Raw genomic sequence first — 24,628 nt, forward strand, 5'->3', positions numbered from 1 at the left:
TCCCCTATTACCATCTTCCTGAACAAAATTAGGGTAGGTTGTACATGAAATATACAATTTCTATCCGTTGCTCACTTTGTTACCATGGTTACCAATCATTAGCAAAAACACTAAAACTGGTTACCCCATTATAGTGGTTCTCATATACTGATTCTTGTACAGTTTTAATACAAAGTAAATTTTCTGCTAGATATAAAAAAAAATTCCAATTAATGTATCAGAATGTTGTAATAGATGCCAACACTATATGAAGTAGTAGTACATTGTACCAGTATAGCAATATGTAAGTAGTGGTGATTTCCTGGACCTAATCACCGGGTGACCCACATGTGTATAAGCAACAATTTGCAAATTCCACCACTAACGCATTTCCATAACTTTGCCCAGACCTATTTTTAACACAAATAAATCGCTAAACATAAATTGAATATTTATGATACACAACTCTATAGCTTCCTTCAACTTCAAGGTTTCTTTTTGTGATGGACCATTCATAGCAACTTGTAAATGACAGATAATGAATACTGAATGGTTGTGTAATCCGAAATGGAAATGTAGAGGAAATTAATTGCATAGATCTATAATGAACAAGTCTACGTTTTTTGTAAAGAATACATCATTAATAATTTATCATTGCATGTATGTACTTGCTGGGAAATATTTTCACTTACAATATAATGTAACAAGTCATAACAAAACCATTTTCTCACAGGAAATTAACTGTAGAGATAGATCTGTGAATGTATAGTGAACATATCAAGGTGTTTGGTAAAGAATACATCATTTATTTTTTATCATTCCATGTACATATATGTAATTGCTGGGAATCACTTTCAATTATATGTACAATGTAACAAGCTACGACAGAACCATTTTCACAACAAGGTTCAGTGGTTTTTTGCTATGGTTGTCATGGTAACAGGAAGAGGAAATCTTGTCAAACGCATAATGCAGAGATAGATTTCCTTACCTTTATGGGGAACCCTGGTAATATACATCAAACATGTACATATATATTTTATCATTGTATTCGAGCTGGTCTTACCTTTATCATTGTACTTTTAAATCATTTGTTATATATTTTATTGTGAAGCGGTTTGTTATTGTTTTGATAGAAGTCGCTATAGAAAAATAAAGTATTATTATTATTATTATTATATTTTGGTACTATGGTACTCCAACTATGAGTCAAACTATTCCAAATTGACATTATTTTTCTTGATTTTTCATAAATTTTAAGCTTGACACTCAGAAGAGAAGAATTATATTATTTCATAATATTTGTCTTCATTCAGACAGAAAATACTTCTGAGTGACCTAAGGGTTTTATCCCTTCTTATCCAGCAACTCATAGTGACAAGGCCCCTTAGGTCACTCATATTTTTCTTGGCGGAAAGAAGAAAAATATTTGAGAACAATATATCTGATAATTCTTAATGTGAAGCAGATATATACAAAGCAAAGTAATGCCACCTGGACTTTGTCAGTGTAATTTACATGTACCATATTTATTGTGAGGGACTGAACATATTTTTGAAAATATTTTGTTATATACATTGTACAATAACTTACTTGTGATATCGTACACCCTGAACAGTATTGAATCACCTATGGGTGAACGTCTTTTCTGTAGCTGTATACATGATCAATCAAATCAAACTGATTTTTGAGTCCATACCAAAAAATCAGCGCCCTCAACGGCGATCACGATTTAGTCCTGTTATTGCAATACTCATGATACTATTGTGATTGGAAAGACACATGGATTCGAGGCTAGAGCGATTGTGTTCTCTAAGATATGATAGACCATTGATTAACATCTACAACGTCTGCGTGTTGGTATTTTAGTACTTTCCAGTGAATAAATTATTTGTGTCTGATTGAAAAATGATACTACTGTTACAAACTCATGCAGTTTAAACTTTAACCTTTAACCTTGTCACTACATCACCTACAGATAACATTGACCACTAATTAATTATTAAATTAAGTTTTGATAAGAACACTTTTATGGCCTCTTTATGTGTACATGAAATGCCAGGGAACTGGAAATTTGTTTGCGAATATGAACTATTATGTAAAGTAACCATGATATAAAATTGTTCTTATCAAATGATAGAATGTAATACAAGTCTCTGTACTTCCAATACTAGACTCTCTCACAGTCCGCAAAGCTTCGCATAAATGGCTAAAACTTGGGTTGCTTTGTAGAAATCTACTGCATAATTGTACTCATATACTAGTAATAGTATCCCAGTATCCCTAGCCCTGTACTGTGCGCCCCGCCTAACACATCAACAAAATGTTAGCCCTCTGTGATCAATGAGGGTGCACAGTACAGGGCTAGGGATACTGGGATACTAGTATATGAGTACAATTATGCAGTAGATACATACAAAACAACCCAAGTTTTAGCTATTTATGCGAAGCTTCGAGGACTGTGAGAGAGTCTATTCCAATACATGCTGAGCTAAGTGTTATTAATCCAATTCAGTTGTTTACTTTCCATGTTTGTATCAGGTTTGTTGTCCGCGGTCTGATGTCAACAGTTGTATCATCTAGTAGTACTCTATCTTTGGGGTGAATGAACTTTTCTTCTCTATCTTTAAATAATGATATGTCACCATTGTACTAGACATAGCAATCCAAATATTCAAAAACTCTTTCTACATATCATTTTTGTTTACATTTTGTCTTTATCTTATTGACATTTACAGATAACATTTTAACAGAGTGTGTGTACAATAGCTTTATATTTGTTGTCAAGATAATAAATATCAGAATTTGTCAAGCTGTCCAAACTGTATATGTCAATGTATCTGAATCAGTGAATGTGTCAGTTGGGTGACGTAGATAAAGGCTGCAGCTGGCTCTTGGAGAGAATAAAACACTTTTAGATTACGGAAATTTTACATCATGATGAACCTCCTGTTACATTCTGACTTAAGCGTCTTACTCTTTTTAACGGTAACACATGTATAGCGTACAATGCTACTGTTTTGTTATTAGATTATGTAACATAAATATGTTGTAACTGAACCTACAAATAGTGACTACATGGTTATAGACTTGATGCTGTGTAGCAAAAAGATCAATAAACTTTCCACCCTTTCACCATATCCGTATCTCGCTATTTTCTTTCATATACAACGCTGAACATCGTTGCTTACATTTTGCTAAAAGTTTGGTGTATGAGATTTATTCACTGACTTCTGATTGGTGTATGAGATTTATTCACTGACTTCTGATTGGTGTATGAGATTTATTCACTGACTTCTGATTGGTGTATGAGATTTATTCACTGACTTCTGATTGGTGTATGAGTTTTATTCACCGACTCCTGATTGGTGTATGAGATTTATTCACCGACTCCTGATTGGCAGATGAGTCCAATTTGTAGTCATGTCAGTCACATTGGTTACGCCTACCTTGTACATGTATATACTATATAGCCATGGCTGGGCGAGTGGTTGGGTTCAAGACTATTTAAAACAGAGGGATCAGTCAGGATCAGAGGCTGATAACAAGTCATATTTGAGGGTTGGAGACCGAGAGGAGCTGATCTTGGGTGTGGTGGTAGTCTACCAAGTTGAATGACTATAACTGGATGTATGCACTCCAATAACGCCGACACATCTCTGCTACTACACATCTTGTCATGTTACTGCATGTACACTATTTCAGCTATCCTAACTGACATTTTGATTTTTGTAAATTTTCGCTCGTCCTCAACAACTAACTAGGCTAGTGTGGTAGATGTTTTGGTAGCACTCTTGCTTAAAGTTAATATGTATTGGTTTGGAATATGATTTTCATTATATCACAAGGAGTCAGGAATATAGCTCAGATTGAAAGTACAAGAGGGCTCAGTGACTTTGTTACCATTTATTTAAGGAGAATATTTGACCATTTCAAACCAGAAATGTTATCATTTACGGTCAGATACTGCCACTAGGATGCATGTGCACAAGAACTATAGAGATTTATAGAAGGGCAAATACCTTATCTGAAAAGGTTTCAGCTTATTGATCTTAGCAGACCTAGGGTGACAAGGCCCCTTATATTACCTGTTATTTGAAGGAGGTTACTATAGTCACGTTTTTCGGCGCTGGAATTATTTGAGCTGAATACGCACAAAACAATTTCCATGGAAATAAGTCCTGCTAACACACTATGTGAGTTGCCATATTTTTATATTCAGTTGTTGCGAAAGGTATCACCAACAATTGCATTGAATAAGGCAAACCGATAAGTTATAAGTAATTTACTAGTTAGCATCTAATTACATTTCACCTTGCTCTGTCTGCCTAATTAATTGTTCATTGTATACAAGACAGTCCTATTTAATGTAAATGGATTGGGTTCAGTGACCTTTTTGTGTGTGAGTCAATCAACACTGAATTACACGGCTATGCAGTATGCATGTACATACAAGTCAATGTAGCAATAAATATTAATAATAATAATAATGCAAATTTATGATGCGCCCTTTTTCCCGAGAGCTCAAGGCACTCCCAAAATATCACCACTGAAATCAAGAATTAGTGGTTGTTACTGGACTAGTTTCGGTTACCCAGACTCTTGCCGCTGGGGGGCTCTGCCTATGAGACCACCCCAAACGAGAGTTTGGGGAAACCACATTCCAACTACCCCACGACAGAAGTCACACACTACATTTCTTCCAAGCATAAATAATGGCCTTACAAGGCCTGTTTGTTGTAATTAATACAAATATATATATGTTTGTTGAAACTATATATTTATCGGTCACTTGAGAAGTGATAATCTGTAGTGAAGGTACCCAAATCGTTCAGCCTACAATGTTGGACATGAAGTACGTGAAGTACTCCCATGATGCACTGCTCCACAGGCTACTTTTGCGCGGGTGAGTTGAAATTACGTTTCCCCAGATGCTCATTTGGGGTGGTCTCATAGGCAGAGCCCCTTCTGGTGAGAGGCTGGGTAACCGAGACGACTACTAGCCTTATAAACAATAACAGGAGATGAACTAAGAAGTTGATGTGGTCATGCATACGTGCTAAGTCTGACTAGACTTTTCCTTTCGCAGAAACATTATGATTACACCATTATTCAATCATACAGCTATTAGAATTTACATTAGACTCTCTACAGTCTCGGGAGCATTGCCGGCAGAAAGAGCTGTTTTGTATGTACATGTACTGCAATCTACCACATCCTTGTACTGTGCGCCCTCAACGACTAGACAGGACTAACAATTCATTGACGGGTTACTGCAACTGCTCAGAGCTACTCGCTAAACATGGAGCATCACAGTAACACATCAAAGAATGGTTAGCCATACATGTATGTGGTCGATGAGGGCACACAGTGCAAGGATATTCGAGTACAATTATGTGGTAGATATCGATACATACAAAACAACCCTTTTAGCTATGCGAAGCTCCGAGGACTGTACGAAAGTCTAAATTTACATGTGCAATAGTAGTATGTAGATTATGTGTTCACAAGAGTTAAATCAGAAACCATAACAGCTGTCACTCACCATAATGCTATCACTCATCAATAGCAGTCACTATTAGTATTACTAAAAATAGAAATTACATTATTTGCATGCTACAAATTTCTGTGACAAAAAGAAATTTTACACGTAGTTTGACGTTTTTTTGCCATCTGAGATTGGCAAACTGAGACTGGTCTCAGACGAAGATTTTTTTCGTTCTGAGACTGGTCTCAGATGGCTATTTTTTCCAAACTGAGACTCTCAGTTCATGGTCTCATTTTAAGTACCCCTACATATATACCACACTTGGCATACAGTTGTTATACATTTCATAATCTATGAAATATTTCAAATTCCTTCATACTAGCTGTTCTAACTGAACAAAGTCACAGCACCAGAATATCTTACTTTTCCTGAGAATCCCCAAGTCTTCCCTACTAACTGTTCATCCAGAACAAAGTATCTATGAGCACCAAGACCACTTGCAGTTTCTCTGCACACCTCTAGTCTGTAAGGGTCGATCGCACAACGTAATACAAGCTCGATCAATAAACAAACTTTGTTCGTTTAGGCTAAAAACCCTCCCCCTCCACCTCCACTCCCCCAAAATGATTTTTCACAAGTGTGACATCGACACGTTTATACATGTATATGATGACACCCTAATGATGAAAATTGGAGTGGTCACATCACTATGATCGAACACATTGAAAGATTAGTGGGAACCCAGCACTGTATATCACATCAAAAGTAAATTTTAATCAACTTATCAACATCTCACTGTAGTAAATACAGAACCTGTTAGTGTTATCATTGAAAGTATCATATGTAAAGTTTTCTAAATTTGGTTAGAAGTGCAAAAAAACGAAGTTCAGCAATTGCACTGGTGCCACACCCCCTCACCTCAAAACAAACGAAGTTCATTTATTGAGCTTATGTGACATCGTTTGATTCCTCCTAAGACATGATACCGAATGTTGTGTTAGCTACCACAGTACTTCAAGTTTTAAGACCGATGAGGGCAGAACGACAGGACATAATATCTTTGTTTTAGTCTCAGAACTGAACATAATATTACAGTAACTGTATAAACCTAGACATTTTCGCTAAAGACTTATTTTCACTTAGTTCACTGGAAAACAAAAGTGTAGTCTAAATGAGCAGTGACTAAAATGTCCGTCACAATGTTTTCTGTCAATTGTACATGAACACAATGTACCAGTTTTGTGAATAGTGAAAATTGTTTTTTAAATTGAAACCTATGATCTGAAAACTGTAAAAACGCAAAATTATCTAGTAGCAAAAATATCTAGGTTTACGGTACCAAATCTCCTTCCGTGGGCTCCATACATTTAAAATACCAATGTTAGCTTAGATTTGGTATATCCACACCAGTGTTGGAAGAACGCCAATTTGAAATTGAAAGTAATGCCAGTAGACAGGCTAAAGTTACAAGGACATTATCACCTTACTATACTTTCTGACAGTACTTTTAGAGTAGCAAGCATCAGATTTCAAACTACATAAATTGTACACGCAGGTGTTGTTATGCCTTCACTTTTGAAGAGGTGTACATTTTAGGAGGGGAACTCCCTCTTGGCCTAGATCAATCTTTTTAATGTAGGATAAAAAAAACTAAATTCTTTTAGTTATAGGCCTCAGAACCCCCCCCCCCCCCCCCCCACCAACTAAATTGTCCAAAACTGATGTTGAGTTTTTGTATAGTTTGTTGACATTGGGTCCCAATGCAAGTAGAGTTAAGCATTTGAAGAATTAAAATGCACAAATTGATTGATACAATCAATTTCAAATCAGTAACTATGTATTAGTACATGTATTTAGTTACCCATTAAAAGTAAAATCGATCTTGTAGGATGAGAACTAAAATGGCTCAAACCCCTCTACACCAAAGTAAAAGAATTTTTCGTTTTTTATCCCATTGAACTGTTGAACTCACCCCCTAACGTATTAACATATTCAGTATATTAACGATGTGGTTCGTAAAGTGTAGTGTGCATAGTTACTGCATTATTGCTCTATATTATGTCTCTCTTTATCCAATAGCAATTAATCATGATGTCATTATGACCAGAGTATGTACAAAAGCTCTAAGTTTAGGCGGGGCAGTGAGAACAGCCATCCTGGTCTAACAATGTGGTTGTAAAGAGCAATGTGCATAGTTACAGCATTATTGTTCCATATTATGTCTCACTCTATCCAAAGCAATTAATCATAATGAGCAGTGTGCTACAAAAGCTCTAAGTTTAGGAGGGGGAGTGAGAACTCCATCCTGGCCTTTGGCAGCTAGTGGTGGCCTTGATACAGTCAACCAGTGGTGGCCTTGATACATGAGGTACTGTCTCCAGTTCATGGTCTGCATTGATAGTCATTACATGTACGTCTTACCTGACATTATCCAAAGTGATCAATAACAATGTCAGGTGCACCTGGACCGCGGTGTTAATATCAGGGTGACCTTAATTGACCCGAACAGGTGTGTTTTCACTTGGTCTTTAAGGTAGTGTGCCTTCTAACGATAGTCAAATATTGTTGTTGTGAGTCAAAATGAGAAAAACTGGGATTTCTTGTGAGTCACCACATAGTAAGAGATAGGGGAACACCAACTCGGCTTAGAGGGCATACTGGTCTATTCTTAGGCACGTACTTGATAAACGGAACGTCAGAAATCTATTGAAACTGAAAGGGACGCTTTTACCCTAGGTAGTAATATGGTGATATCTGCTGATAGGTGACTTCACTGCAGGGTATTCAGACACTTTATACTACTTTAAATCACACACAAAACGAAGACAAAAAGAACGTCATAGCAGTACGTCATAGCAATAGTCTATATCAATTGTTACTGATTTCAATAAACCACATCAATCACTGTAATTTGTATTACATCAGATCTTTTGTACTGAGTACAAGGCATGTCTTTGATAATACATTGAACCAACCCTACAGAAATATATTGTTATACAATATATAGGCAACCATTTCACAACAGACACGTACACCTCAACATAAAACACTCGCATTCCGATTATTCAAAGTAAATTTGTACATGGTGTACATGTAATTCTTCAAACACTTCCAGACATTCCCAATTGGAAGTTGGAACCCAATGTCAACAAAATGTATAAAATACCTAGTTTCAATACCAGTACATACATGAAGGTGAAATATAACTTACACTATGCCTTTAGATTTCATATGTCATGAATGGCGATAAAACTGTGTTGTATTGTAAGATTAACTATTATAAATTTAATATGTATGTAACTGGAAATATATTTACGTGTAATATTACATATATCATAACTCTGTATGACATGCTGTATTCATATCATATTTCTGTTGATTATCTCTGTACATCTTTGTTAAATTTAGAACATTTTAAATAGACCTGTTGCAACTTTGACCTTTGACCTCAGACATGCCTCACTGGGTGCCAGTGCAATATAGGTCCTTCACCTTAATTATGAACAGCTCATACAATGTAGGTCTCTGATCTGGTCAATTGAAAACAATGAGGTAATTACCCTCAAGATAGGGACAGAGGAGAGGAGTTATTAACAGAAACAAACATGTTAGAAAACGCGTAGTCAGCTGTCATCAGTTCAGAAGTTCAGCACTGAAGACTATTGGAATGATCTTTGGAATATAACATGCTCAGTTACAAAAAAGTAGTGCTAATAGCGTTAACGTTGTAGCACGACTATGTTCATCCACATGCCAATCCATCCTTGGTCACCATGCAATATGCACCACCATTTTAGTGCTACTGCTGATATACAAATGTATGCAGTTTCAAGAGTTTGTCATTCTTTTGAAATTGAATATCTATCCACTTGCTTTTAAAACTACCCCTGTTGTTCCTAGGTAAAGTCCCCACGACTTTTGAAAACAAAATGTAATTTCAGAGCTATTAAATTTATGAAGACATGTTTATTGCCATGCAATTGCAAAGGTTAGTAATCGTTAGGTTTATGAAATAGCAATATGTGAGAGAGACAATACCCCATGCATGGTATGTACAATGTACATTGTATGAACACCTCATGATATTGTAGCAAGTCACAAAAGTACTAAAAGTTTGAAGTTTATTGAAACACATCACTTTGATTATTCACAAGCTCAAATACTTCATACTCTTCTACCAATGAAAAAGGGGGGAGGGTGCGGGGGGTTCAATGCCGCTGGCGTATTGCTATAATTACAAAGCCTACTACATTATGCAATTAAAACGTCAAATTTCAGTACTTAATCAAGTAGTATATATCACATAAAAATTTTATTTCACCATCTTTTATTTAGAAGGGGCGGATGAGACCTGTGGCAAGAAGAGGGGGAGCCAACTGCATTAGATTTTTGTGACTTGCTAATTTTATTTGTTATAAAATATAATACGAATTGCCCTGTGTTAGATCACCATGTGGTTGACTTGCTATAAACATGTAACATGGCCTGATCTGAACTCTGTGACACTTTCAGTACAACACTGTAATATTCAGACATTCTAAAACTAAATATAGGAATGGCATGTAAAATATGTCCAGGCCAGACAAGTTCAACCTTTGTGTAGAACTCAAATAATATATTTTCATAAATTTAAAAATGTTTAAAGACATTAGAATGGAGATAAGAAGCCAAATATTATTAGATTTTTTTTTAAATCAAACACATTCAAAAATATTATTAGATTTTTTTTTAAATCAAACACATTCAAAAATATAAGAGCAAGGCTCAACAAATTTGATTTTTGTTTTTGTATTTACTTTTAACATTTTTTCATTTGACAACAGCTGCGTTAGATAATATAAAGTGCATTAACTCATACATATTTTGTTTGTTTGTTTGTTTGTGTATATTTTGTTTTGCTTGTTTGGTTTTAAGGTTCTTCCTTGGCCATGTGGGATATCATATGTACCCTCTGCAGTGTACCCTCTAATGATTGATATCCCAACTTTTGTTGTTGTGGGTCAAAATGTTAGAAACTGGCATTTCTTGTGAGTCACCACATAATATGAGATAGGGGAAGGCCCAATTTGGATGTCAATAGAAATTGTGTGCATCAGTGGTGCATCAAATTGGTATTCCACTATCTCTTACTATGTGGCGACCAGTGTGCCCTCTAAGCAAATTTTGGTGTGTCAATAGAAATTGTGTGCATCAGTGGTGCATCAAATTGGCTTACAGTGCACACTGGTCGCCACATAGTAAGAGATAGGGGAACACCAAATTTTGGTGTGTCAATAGAAATTGTGTGCATCAGTGGTGAGTCAAATTGGCTTAGAGGGCACACTGGTCACCACATAGTAAGAGATAGGGGAACACCAAATTTTGGTGTGTCAATAGAAATTGTGTGCATCAGTGGCGCATCGAATTGGCTTAGAGGGCACACTGACCTTCTGAATCACATATTTTTGATGGCAAACTGAAGCATAGCAATATGTTTTGACCCACCAATATTTTACATTTTACATTCCCCTATAACTTACTAAGTGACTATGACTCACATGAAAACCTATTCTATTTTGTTATCATGTTGACCCATGATGTCCTGTCAACTATCTATTTAGTGAGGCAAAGAATAATGGGACCCTGAATTTTGATCCATACCATAAAATATATTGTCTTTAAATTAGAGGGCATATCACTGTGAAGTGGCTCAAGAGTCAATATAACCTAGCTACTTCACATACCAATATTGTCAGACAGGCAGGAAATGACAAGAGGTACTTTGTTCATTTCATGTTAAATATATGGGACCAACTAACAAAGTCCTATAGAGTTTCCATGGTAACAGCAAAAGGATGAGGTGAATCTCATTCCTCAATATTTGTCTTTATTCAACCAATATATGGGTGACCTACAGGGCCTTATCACTATAGTGTTTGTGACCTAAAGGGCCTTGTCACTATAGTGGTTTGATAGAGAAGTAGTTACAACCCTATATTATATAACCCTATAGTCATATATACATACATACATACATACATACATACATACATACATACATACATACATACATACATACATACATACATACATACATACATACATACATACACACACACATACACACATACATACATACACACACACATACATACATACACACACACATGATACATACATACATACATACATACATACATACATACATACATACATACATACATACATACGCATGCATGCACGCACGCACACATGCATACAATACATACATACACACGAACATGCATGCATGCATGCACGCGTGCACGCACACACACACACACACACACACACACACATTTCAAAGGTAAATGAAGAAAAATATTGGGGACACATATTGTTACTTACAAAATGTAAGATTGCCATTTTCTTAAGGAAAATATCATACGAATCCTGTTGCTACAAATGTATCAATACTTATAGATATGTGTGATTTCCTCACTGGTAGGACCCCTACTCCCACTTCGAAAGGAAAACAACAATCTAAGAAATACTACACGCCCCTTTGGTCAGTGCATGTCTTTCATATTAAATTTTGAAGAAAAAAACATTACCACAAAGATGTCATGAAACTGTTTGGGTTTAAAAGACTATTTGAAAATTCACAACTCGGACTCGATGTAATTTACATTTTTTGTAACCGTTAACAGTTATGTTTGTTACTATTTTTACATGTGTACACCAATTTAGATCAATGTATGTGTTATGATTGGGTTAATATTGATAATATGCATAAACGTATATGTGCATTTCCGAATCGGTATGAAAATACCTTAAAAGCGGACACAGAAATCATGCAAGTTGTGAAGACGTAAGACCGTACCGCGGCACAAGTTGATAACATCAAAGGTACACAAGTATTGATTCGTCTCTCGTTACGTAAGCTTGTTTACAATTGATTCGTTCTTTAAATTAGTAAATAACGGAATATATACAGACACGTTATGTCGTGGCTTAATTAGGGTAAGAAAGAGGAAATAGACGTCGAAAGTTTTATGTCATGTGTTAGATCATACATATTCAATTCACAGTATATGAAATTAAAAAGACAATGTTTTGATTAAATTTTGGTAAGTGTACAAAATCGAATGACGTTCCTGGCTGGGTTCGAATTTAATAACATCCATTTTTTGATGTTCACTGACTTCTGCAGTATTGTACGGTAATCTGAGCCGAAATAGAGGAAACCAAACATGTACACAGTTCACATAAGTGTTTAGTTTCGACGACACATTTTTTCACAACGTGGTTGATTTACTGCAGCACGGATACCGCGCTGTCTAGCTTTAGCAGATTAGCAAACATTGCATGCAAAAAATTCAAAATTGTAACCTTACCGGTTCGGCTCGTCATTCACAATGTTATGTTTCCTCTGAACGTACTTTGTTGTGATTCTGCTATCGATGAAGATGGTAATTTACATAAACATATAAAATGTCTAAAAATGTTCAGAGTTCGCTAGCAGATGTGGATATTACAATGTAAGCTGACAGCAACGGCCACATGGGTAATTAATAGATGGCGTGAGCGCCAGTGACTTTGCCGCTTTGATATGCAAATAACTGTCTGGTCTACCAATCATGTCCATGACCCAGTTTCCGATAAGCCAATCTGGGCATACCTCACTTGTCTCATGGCAACGCCTTCGCTTGGCCCCTTGCTTCCCAACCAATGAACGAACATCTCTCATGGTACTCATGACAACTGCGCGTGATGACTGGCCTACTGACATGATCTGAGAACACGCGAAACGTACTGTGACACCGGCGAGTTTGACACGTGTCACACTGTGTACACTACGTCCACTTTCTTATTTGTCTGTGCTTTATACAAAAAGAAATATGAACAAATAACACAAAAATGTTATAATTTAAGATATCGCTGTGATTCTCTGATTTGGAGTCTAACATATACACACCGAACCACCACAATTTGCACAAATAACGCTTGGTGCGATTGTTATTAATTTTGTGTACAAATTCGATAATTTAGTCAAACGAATACCCTAATTATATATGTCGGACTTCAATGAATACGCATCGACCTATTAAAATGCATAGTGCGATAATGAGGCGCCGGACGTGCAATTAATTATGATAACAACATACATGCCATAATTTATCATGTCTGTCCCCATCGGTTAGAAAGTGAAATTCTTTCGTTTATTATATTAAATTCACAAAATATCAACAGAGACTATACACGTTCCATTTTTCGAATAATTGACCACAAAATAATGTTTTCATATCATAACTTCGTACCTGGGTAGAGCTCTACATGTTGTGACTTGTGAACTTGGTGTGAGATATATTTATTTAAAATATATAGTCATAATTCAACACTTGCCTTTCAGTCAACTACCATTATAATGGTCAAATTTAAAGTCTCCCCCCCCCCCCCGCCACACACACACACACACACACACATTCTGACTATGTCAAAGCCTTGTAGATTTAGTAATGGTTTCCCCAAAACCCTTTATCTTCTTTCTTTAAAGAGAAATCACACACAACACACAATTTTGGTACAGAAATTATTTTTTTTAATAAACAGCATACTTCTATACAATCTCTGAGTGAACTAAAGATGACACAAAAAATACACAATGATACATTGAAATATTTGAAAGAATCAACATAACACCGATAATCTTTCAGAGTGTGACAAATGATAGTGACTTTCCAATGAATGCTGCCCTCTGGTGGTGACACTGTAATGTCATAGATCGTGAACCAGATATGTGATATTGATGGTTAGCAATCATTATTTCTTCAAAAACAAAATCATCAGTATCATATATTCTGTTTGCTGATTTACAAAACGAGACAAATATCAGTATGGTAACAAAGAATTGCAATTTGATTTCAGACTTCATGGAAAAGGGGTAAAACACAATTACAGCTGTTTAGTATTTAAACAACCTATCGTTATGTTTATAAAATTTAACTTCATTTTGCACCACAAAATATTTGTACATCACAAAAGGTTTCGCCAGATATCAACCATTGCTTCATCAGTGTTTTCTGAAGTCATGATGCTTGCGAGACTTCAGACAATTATCTCAAAGTCTTGGAAGTCAGTAACATCTCCCATTACTGTTCATTGAGGGTTGTAAAGTCTGTATATGAATTGCTTCATTACCAACTTACAAGATCCGAAGAGATTCACCAGCTTGGTTTCATGATATATGAAGGGTTTGTTTGTTGTTGTTTTTTGTTTGTTTGTTTGTTTTTGTTGTTTTTGTGTATGTGTGTGGTTTTTGGTTTGTTTGTTGTTGTTTTTTTGTTTTTGTTTTGTTTTTGTTTGTTTTTTTTGGGGGGGGGGGTGTTTCTATCACAAGCAGGAAATGTTACCTTGTCCAAATATTTTGCCTAGTCTCGATTTACTTTAAATGGCATCACATGACACATGATTATTGACCAATGCTTTGGAATTGAGGACATGATTGTATGCGTGCGACAGCTGCAACCCTCACCCCACCCCCATCTCTTACAAGAATTTGGAAAAATTGTCTGAAGTCATGTCTTGACTGTAGAAAACACTGACAAAGAAATGGTTGATACCTGGTGATAGCTTTGGTTAACTATTTGTATTTCTTTCTGCAAAATAAAGTTAAATTTACAAACATAGCCTGAATGTTAGCACAGATTAGCTTCCATCATAATATATCATTGCTGTAGTTTATCACCAGAGGGCGCAGTTCTGAATGCAGATCTTTTGTGCAAGTCACATGATGGCAGTTAAACCTGTAGAAAGTCTTCTTTCTCTATATCACTCAGTGTTGTCTTTTAATGGTACAACTTCTATTGTGTTAATTCTAAGCACAGTCAAATCATCTTTGTATTCTGTGGAGGAAACAAACAACAAATTATGCAAATTAACTGCGAGAAAAGACAATCAAATTAAAAGTAGGAAGTCTTTAAAAAATGTCATTATTCTACGGAATTACAGAATAAATTTCTTTTCTCAATTTATTGCCAAAAATATTTGGGAGTTCTCTAATATCTCTGGTCAACATATCCTCAATAAAAATATTGTTTATTACTTGTTTTTCTTTTTAAGACAACAGAACCGTTCGTGAGAAAGGGACTGCCATCTAAGGGAAACTATGTATTTAGCCTTAGAGGGCGCTATATATAAATACATCAGATATTTTCACATTACCATGTATGAATTTGGACGTCAAAGTTCATTCGACCATACAGGGCGCTATACACCAAGCCACCATTGTTTCTGATATTTTCAAATTCTTACATGAGAAGAGATGGTATCAGTCTTTTGCAAAGTTTATCTTTTAAAACGTGTATCCAACTTTATGAAGAAATTACATTTATCATGAATGATTTAGACGTCAAATTTCATCAAGTTATCTCGTCTGATTTTGGGACAAGATGAGGAGAAAATACTTACCAACCCATCTTTTAAAACCCTTCCTTCTCTTCTTCTGGAAGAAAATTTGTTTGGGTGTTGTAGTCTTCTCAAGGACAGTTGCCCATACATGGACTAAATCTCTCCTGTGAAGAGTGCAAAGATTCTGTAAATGTAGGAGCTTCCCCTTGGTTAGTTTAGTCACTGAAGTAGAGGTAGCTTGCCTGAATAAATGTTTTTGGATACTGTGTCACTCAGTGGGGATGATGACTGGTCAGCAGTGATAAGGATCTCACATCCTCAGCACCTGACTCTGTGTGTGTTGCTATTGTGTCACTCAGTGGGGATGACCGGTCAACTTTGATAAGGATCTCACATCCAATTACTTCTAATCTTGCCTTGCTCATAAAAAATGTATGTGTCTCAAGCTCAGCACACACAAGTAAGTTGTCTGTGGTCTCAGCAAAGTGTTCATACAATGCAACAAATCATTGTAATGGTATGATTAATTATGCATTAACTTACGAAAGTAGTGGTCTACCAAATATTGAGAAGTTATCTCCACCAACCATCAATATCTATAAAATAACAGAAATGGCACAATAGTTAACGCACAATTTCAAATCTGAATACAATACCTTCAAATACAGATAACTAGCATAGACTATTAGTAAATGTATGATTTGTTCAAAAACTTCTTAAAGTTGCAAAAAAACAATACACCACATTCTGGTTACCCAAGTTTCATATATTTTGCAGGTATGTATTTCAAGAGACTGCCTAAGATTTGGCAAGTGAGACCTAAAATTTTCATCGAGGCAGTTGATTGTATGGAAATGCATGAAGCAATAAATAAAATATGTGTGATAGAACTGTGTGTTCTTAAAAGAGCTAGGGCATATTGTGATTACTGGTAGATACAAATAAAATACTGTGTAAATAAAATACGGTGTGCCCTTTAGACCTCACCTCTGTGTAACATTGGTGGCGCCCTTTAGACCTCACCTCTGTGTAACATTGGTGGCGCCCTTTAGACCTCACCTGTGTGTAACATTGGTGGCACCCTTTAAACCTAACCTATATTCAGGTGTGCATGATCTATGAGATCGGTGATATCAATGCTGGTGAGGACAGATTTGAAACTGTCTACTTTTGTTTTTAGATTGGAGTTGATGTCAATTTCTGCATCTACTATAATTTCTTGCAAGACTTCACAATTTTCATGATTTTATTTTATTTTTCTCGAATACATAAAAAAAAGTTTTAGGGTTGGGCAATGTATAAAATATGGGGGGGGGGGGGGTCGGGTAACCAGAACCAAACAATTTTTTTAGGCTTATATATATTACCTTCTCCAATCTGATTTTTTGTCCAACATCTGCTTCAATATGATCGATGGTTTGGATGAGATCACCAGTTGTAACTTTAAATTGTTTCCTCTGTATGTATACCACAGCAAACAATCTACTAGCATTGTTTACTACATCTGTGTTTACTTTGTCCACTACATCTGAAAATAAAGAAGACAAGAGTCCATTTTTTATGATAAGATTATGTAATAGAGTACAACTCATGGATACCTTTCTGATTTGTTAGTGAACAGTTAGCCTAATATTACATATTACTGCAGGCATTAACCCTTCCAATGGCTAACACATATTGTATTGGGAGGTCACGTGTTAGTGCCTGCCCAGGTTTAGCAGTGAGCAGTTAGCTACAGGTAGTTAACATAGGGTTGGTACAAATGCACAGAAATTTACCCTTCCAGTTGCTAACACACATTGGTAAGGTGTTACTGGCAGTCCAGTGTTAGCAATTTAGCACTAAGCTGGCCGGGTTTTAACATATAGGTCTGATGAAACATTACAATTTTTTGTACACTGGTAAGGAAAAAATCTCATTTCTAGACATGCCTCATACGTGTTTCAGTTGAAAAGCAACACAAAGTTACTACATCTGTCCATGAAATGATTTCCAAGTAACCCATCTGACAGATAATTCTAGTCAACAGTGCCTTCTAACAGCACATTCTGGTAAACTGTAAACTATGCCCTCTAACACAAAATAAATAGCACCTTCTCAAAAATAAAATAAATAACAATATTTCTAGTAAAATGTGACATGTAACAACAATGCTGGTACAGAAACTGTAGTAGACAGCACTGTTTCACGAAAGGCATTACTAGTAAACAGTGTCCTCAAACACCAAGTTATACTTACTGTCTACAGTCTCCTGTGGAATTGTAAGTCTTCTCTCTATTTCTTCTTGGTCTAGACTAACTTCTACTGCTCCACTCACAGCTGTTATTTGCGGTCTATAATTTAAAATACAGCAGAACACAATGTTGTGTCGGATGATAACATGGAAGATTTTTACTAAGACTTTTATCAAGGACTTAGGTGGACTATAAAATGAGGCAATACTATAAAGTTTATCCTACAGTTCATCCTACTAGACTTGCTGTTGCAGGGAGTAGAAATTTTGTAGTATAGCCAGTTAGAAATTATAGATAGAAAACTATTGTGGGCGTGAAGGGGGAGGGAGATGTATGGGGGGGGGGGGGGCTATGGACATGGACAAAATTCAACAAGGTTGTACATGCATATGGCAGTTAGTTTAGAGATAACCAACTATGTGGTTATTACATAGAGGTTAGAACCCTCAAAATTTTGAGTTGGCTCGTGTAGGGAAACTTTTGGCGATATGTCCCCAGATGGGTAATAGTTGATCCTTCTTTCTGAGTATTTCAACATCAGCTTTAGGGTCTCTTCATCAGTCACAGCATAAACTCTCCACCAACAAGTCTATGGTCGCAGTTGTTGTGAGAAATTACTGTTCCTATATTTGTTTGCCCAAAGTTTAATTGTATTGTTCATGAAACAGAGATGCCAGTAAATCATTGAACCATAAACATAATAAATTCTAAAAATATGATTTCAATAAATAGATCTTTATATCTTTATAGCCGGAAATTTACAGCGAGTTGTTTTTACGGGCTTCCTGCTTTTTTTCTACCTCACTGCTGTTGTTTTGATGCCAAAAGTTTCATGTTTTATTTCAATCACCTGTGACTAGATTATTAGTTGGCCTCAAGAGACAGGATGTGTGATTTTAATTACTCCATTATTGATTCCATACCTGGATGACGGACAACATTCACAGACAATGTTAGTAAGATTTCTTTGAGCCAAACAATGATTCATCATGTCTACTCAACTGGCTACCATTGCATATCATGATCGTCAGATTATTAACTACATACTTGTGGTACAGTTACAAACTAAGTGGCAAATGGGTTGGATCAGGGATAAGGAAAGCCCATGATTAATTCTCACAACTTGCAGTTATGCTATTTGTGTAGAAAAAATTACCCCCTGGTAGATAATGGATTATGCCAAATTTGCATATTTGATTTTAAATGGTTCACTATTATACACCACCTCAGACCAGTTTCATGGTCTTAGACACCACAAAATAATAATTGTAACAACATGTGCAATTCAACACTTTGTTTTGAGAAAGTTCAATAAATTTGTAGGCTAAAGTTCAAAGTTCAAATTGGATGTTCATTCACCCCTTAGTGTTTACTTGACCTATTAAGCAGTCACTTGTTAACCACTTCCTTTGTTGTATTTGTTTTTTGATGGCAAAAACTATGCACTTCCATTCACACATTCCTCAGTGCTTTATCAAGTGGAGGACTATTTTGGTATGCAGAAAGTCTTTCGGAGTCCAGCCTGGAGCCAATGACATTCAGATTTTGGCAAAGCATTAATTATATATTCATCAGGCACAATACATAGAGTAGTACAGTATTTTTATCTCTGTATTACTCACTGGCCACATGCTGACCCTCCCAGTATTCTACATGTCTTGACACCTTCATTTTATATCATCTATGTTTTCCTAGACTGACACCTGTGTTCATCCATGGTTCATCCACCTGTGTTCACTGAAGACCATTTTGTTCAGAGTGTGCAAGAATTACATAAGATGTAAGCCTTACTTTATCTATTATTCTTACTCTTTAAGTAAGTCTGTATATTCTATATATTTACATGTATTTCTCTTGCATGATTGCATATATGTGTGTGTATGTATGTATGTATGTATGTATGTATGTATGTATGTATGTATGTATGTATGTATGTATGTATGTATGTATGTATGTATGTACATTGTATGTATGTATGTATGTATGTATGTATGTATGTATGTATGTGTTTATGTATGTATGTATGTATGTATGTATGTATGTATGTGTTTATGTATGTATGTATGTATGTGTTTATGTATGTATGTATGTATGTATGTATGTATGTATGTATGTATGTATGTATGTGTGTATATCACTGTACATTTGTATGTGTGAATGAGTCATACTGGGTGATTTGATCAGTTTAATTTCTATTACACATAAAAATGTTAAAACTACTCTTTCTGTACAATTCATTTATACATACATACATACATACATAGAAAGTTGTCTGTATATATATGTAAAGTATACATATTTCCTTACCTTTCAAAAGTAATGTTGCCAGTTCTGAGGTATCTTTTCAGTGTGGTCTCTGTTGGTATTACCCTATACTGTGATTGCAAAGTTGGAAGTCCTAAAAAAAACCCAGGTAAAATAATAATTAAATAATAAATATTTCAATATGAATTTGATGATAATTCGATGTGAAACAGATCCTAATCACTTCAAATTCAACTCATCCCACAATAAAAACCCATAACACCAAAGTAAAGCATTTTCTGTATGTACCACAATCGTTTATAGCATCCATCGACTCCGACCATGGATGTATAATCACATCCCGATTTCCATCCATGCTCGGACTGAGGGTCATGCTAACTTGACTAGCCAAATTATGAGTATATTTTCAAATACACTCCATACAATTGAATATTTGATAGCATTATATGAATGCCTCTTTAACTAACCTGCAGTCGATCTCACGTTTACCGTTGAAGTAGTTATTAATCTCGTCAATTTTAAACACCGGCAGATTCTCATGCCGCTCCACAAGCTGGAGGCAGCCATGTTTAGTCTCGCTAAATCTCGTTTGTTCTCGTCAAATCCTCCGTCAATCAAATAATTATAAAAAGTATTCTTTCCTATTTATAGAAAATATAACTACACTTTTGAGCTAATGCGTCAAATTGAAAGTGTATTTACTATTTGAATTTAATTGTCACTACATATCAAATGAATACCAACGAGTTTACAAGTTTCTTACGCGGACGTCCGTGGACTTGGTTCAAAGGTCATTTTGAGTGCAGAAAAACATCCAAATGTGTTTAGTTCATATATCGATGTTTAGAAGCGATCAAAACTTATATATTTTTGCCTAACTATTGACAGAAACTTCTAGGAGATGTTCAAATACATGTAACAGCACAGGATGACATAGAGATCAGAGAGGAGTAAGTATATAAAGTTTTGTAGACGTGTTTTTGGAGAGGTTGTAGCAGACAACAGCTGCACTGCCCCTCTCCGATTCCCATGGCCTCAGTCTCCTGCAGATCCTGTCAACACCATGATACATACTGCACTGGTCAGTTTCTACCGTGGATATTGTTTGAAGGATCCCTCAGCAATAGCATGCATAATTAAGGTTACATATTATGTAAAAGATTACCCGTAATCAGTAAATTTCGGTATTAGATGTGACACTTTTAGAAAATAATTGAGCAAAACCAAAAGCCGTGTTTTTGCTAAGCACCCCCCACCCCCACCCCCACGGGCCCCACCCCGTAACGAAATGAAAGACTTAAAGTGAAAGTGAAAGCTAATTTCCATTGGAAATCGATTTGCAAATTATTACATGACAAACTTTTTTTTTGAAAATTTATTTGTGATATTATGAACTTCTCAGTTGCCGTAGTTACACATGTACATGCACACGTGTCCAGAGCAACATTTGTTGAAATATTCAACAGTCAAGTATATATAAACTTTTGAAATAGTTTGGAAGAATTCCTTTAGCTACAGGCATGTTTAAAGTTGTGGTTCAGTATTTGAGAGGGAGTTCCACAAGCGCATAACAAATTGATTTGTTGGGGGTCATAGGTCAAGATGTCAGCTGTATTACAATGGTGGCTTTATGATGACAGTTTTTTTCATGAACAGAGAACCTAGAAGTCTTTCATCTACTGTGTACTTAATATTGGACACACGATAATTATAGTTACAGCCTACATGTAAATTCTTGATGAGTGTAACTGTACATGTACTACACTATATAACTGTGCTGTCTTGATATTACCTCTCCTCTCCTCTCCTCCCCTTCCCTCTCCTCTCCTCTCCTCTCCTCCCCTCTTCTCTTCTCTTCTCTTCTCTTCTCTTCTCTTCTCTTCTCTTCTCTTCTCTTCTCTTCTCTTCTCTTCTCTTCTCTTCTCTTCTCTTCTCTTCTCTTCTCTTTTCTCTTCTCTTCTCTCCTCTCCTCCCCTCTGCTCTCCTCCCCTCTCTTCTCTTCTCTCATCTTCTCTTCTCGTCTCGTCTCGTCTCGTCTCGTCTCGTCTCGTCTCGTCTCTCCTCTCCTCTCCTCTCCTCTCCTCTCCTTACCCCCCTCAATCTTCCCCCCTTACCCCCTTCAATATTCCCCCTCGCCATTTATATCTGTTTGTCATTTTCAGATAACTTTCGAGCAGTACTACAACCTTCTATTGGTCATGGCCACACTCCTGCCTGATGACAGCCTAGCCATGACCCAGGCATCATGTCTGTGGTGTACAGATCCCAGTGGTATGCGACAAAAGCTTGGTGAATATTGCAGGGAACCAGAATGGGCTGACACCGTGGCACATGACCTGAGTTATTGTCAAGATTGTGTCCTCGAATATCATGAAGGAAAGAATGATTTTGTAAAGGAGAACAAAGACAAACAGGAGGTAGGTACTTTGTAGTCACTAGCATCACACGTCATGGGGTTCTGTTATTATTACATATGTTTATCCAAAATTTCCATAAAAATGACAGTATGCGTTCATGTGTTTTCGTGTACAAATAATCGTGCCTTCATTTGCAATTTGCATGCATGATTGCAATAATGTGTTCAGTATTGTACCATAGTGCAGATATCACGAGGATGTTTGCACTGGCGCCAGTAATCTCTGATACACATGTAATAATATGCAGAGTATGTAGTTACAGATTATTCTATTCTTGATTTCAGATCCTAACACAAATTGAGATCAACAGACTAAGGAAAGATTTCAATGCAGTTCTTACAGAATCAGATTTGGATAGCCAGGAGTTGGGAGAGAGATTGGAAGTACCAATTTATGAAATCTTAAAATATCCATATCTCCTGTTTAGTAAAGAGATGGGTAAGTGATAAAGTGCAAGAATCCACTGCTATTCAATGTTTCTTGTAAAAGAATTTGTTTTCATATGTATACTTCTTTTGGATCGGTATTATTCATAAAGTAGGAGAGTTATCAAGGTGTGTTTTGTTATGTTGTTATTTTGGTAAGATTTCTTTTTTGTTGCGATGTGCAGCCGTCTACATCATCAATGTTTACTCTACTCTCTGTTCAGGAGTAAAATTATCTCCATAGTTCTTCCTAATCTTATTTTAAACACTGTTTGTAATAATGATGTTGGATGGATCAAAGTGAAGAAATCTTACGAAAATAATAACAAACCTTGCAAAACACAACTTGACAGTTCTGAACTTTGACCTAACACAACTTGACAGCTGTGAACTTTGACCTAGCACAACTTGACAGCTGTGAACTTTGACCTAGCACAACTTGACAGTTCTGAACTTTGATCTGTGGTGCATATTACATTGTGTATATGTAAAATGTGTATGTACTTATTTATTGTAGATAATTTATTCGGCAAGACAATAACACATCTAGAGAAAGATGGCCATCCTCCTATGATATCAGATATTTTACCTGGGATCTATTTATTATTTATACATTCAAACCCACAGGTTAGTATTTTATATTTGCCATTGACGTTAGACTAGTTTGTATACGATATTGTTATGATTTACACCTCCACTCATCTATATGACTAGAATTGGTAGTCTGTGGATATGGAACTACTGTTAAATTCAAGCCCTGAATGGTGCACCATGCAAGTCATGAAATATAACAATACAATTGCATTGTTACCACTAGGTGAGAAGATGGGCCATGAAGACCGCAAGAACACTGCCACAGATTACTGCAGTTGATTATGAAGACTTGGACCAGACTGTTACATGGATAACTAATATAAATAACTTTGATCTTTTCGCAACGCCAAACATAGCCGACATGATAGAAAGTGGTTGTCCCGGTGACTGCATGTTACTACCATCTCATTTGTTCTGTGCTGACTCTGTAACAGATTACTGGATAGGTAAATGCCAATCAGTGGAACTGTCAATCAATAAATCAATCTATCAATCACTTAATCAATTAGTCAATCAGTTTAAGACATCATATTTCAAGGAACTATATGCTACCACAATTCTCAGTACCTGAAGTAGAACTTTATCTCCTAGGCAAATCATGATAATAACGTAAATTGGCCATAAAACTGTTATCAAATGATGAAATGGGCTTCCAACATGCTGTGCCAAATGTTATTAATCCAATAGAGAAACAACCCAGTTGTTTACTTTCCCTGTTTATAACTGGTTCCGTTTGTCCACAGTCTCAGTGATGTCAGCAGTTGTGTAGGTGCTTTAGTCCAGTCAAAATATGGAAAGAACCATCACTAAGACACATCACTAATTTCAAGAATTGAAAATGATGTAAAATGTGAATCA

The 24,628-nt window shown here is 36.0% G+C and overlaps 2 protein-coding genes across 2 annotated transcripts in view; both read right to left on the reverse strand.

The window, feature by feature from the left end:
* The window catches only part of LOC144452892 (mitochondrial glutamate carrier 2-like), a 30,676-nt gene extending 17,739 nt beyond the window's left edge, over positions 1 to 12,937 (reverse strand). Inside the window, exon 1 of the mRNA XM_078144095.1 lies at positions 12,818 to 12,937. The gene's annotated coding sequence lies outside the window, so the exon portion shown is untranslated. The remainder of the gene's footprint in view (positions 1 to 12,817) is intronic.
* A 1,160-nt stretch (positions 12,938 to 14,097) lies between these two features.
* On the reverse strand, positions 14,098 to 20,900 carry LOC144452989 (large ribosomal subunit protein bL21m-like). Its single transcript, XM_078144241.1, has 7 exons — positions 20,802 to 20,900; positions 20,377 to 20,467; positions 18,074 to 18,168; positions 17,203 to 17,363; positions 16,379 to 16,431; positions 15,896 to 15,999; positions 14,098 to 15,330 (listed from the first exon to the last, which is right to left on the reverse strand). Exons 1-7 carry the CDS (start codon positions 20,872 to 20,874, stop codon positions 15,257 to 15,259), a joined length of 651 nt encoding a protein of 216 aa, XP_078000367.1. The 5' UTR covers positions 20,875 to 20,900; the 3' UTR covers positions 14,098 to 15,256.
* Between the last annotated feature and the right edge of the window lie 3,728 nt (positions 20,901 to 24,628).

Source organism: Glandiceps talaboti, chromosome 23 (genome assembly GCF_964340395.1).
Source record: "Glandiceps talaboti chromosome 23, keGlaTala1.1, whole genome shotgun sequence".
NCBI classification, from domain to species: Eukaryota; Metazoa; Hemichordata; class Enteropneusta; family Spengelidae; genus Glandiceps; species Glandiceps talaboti.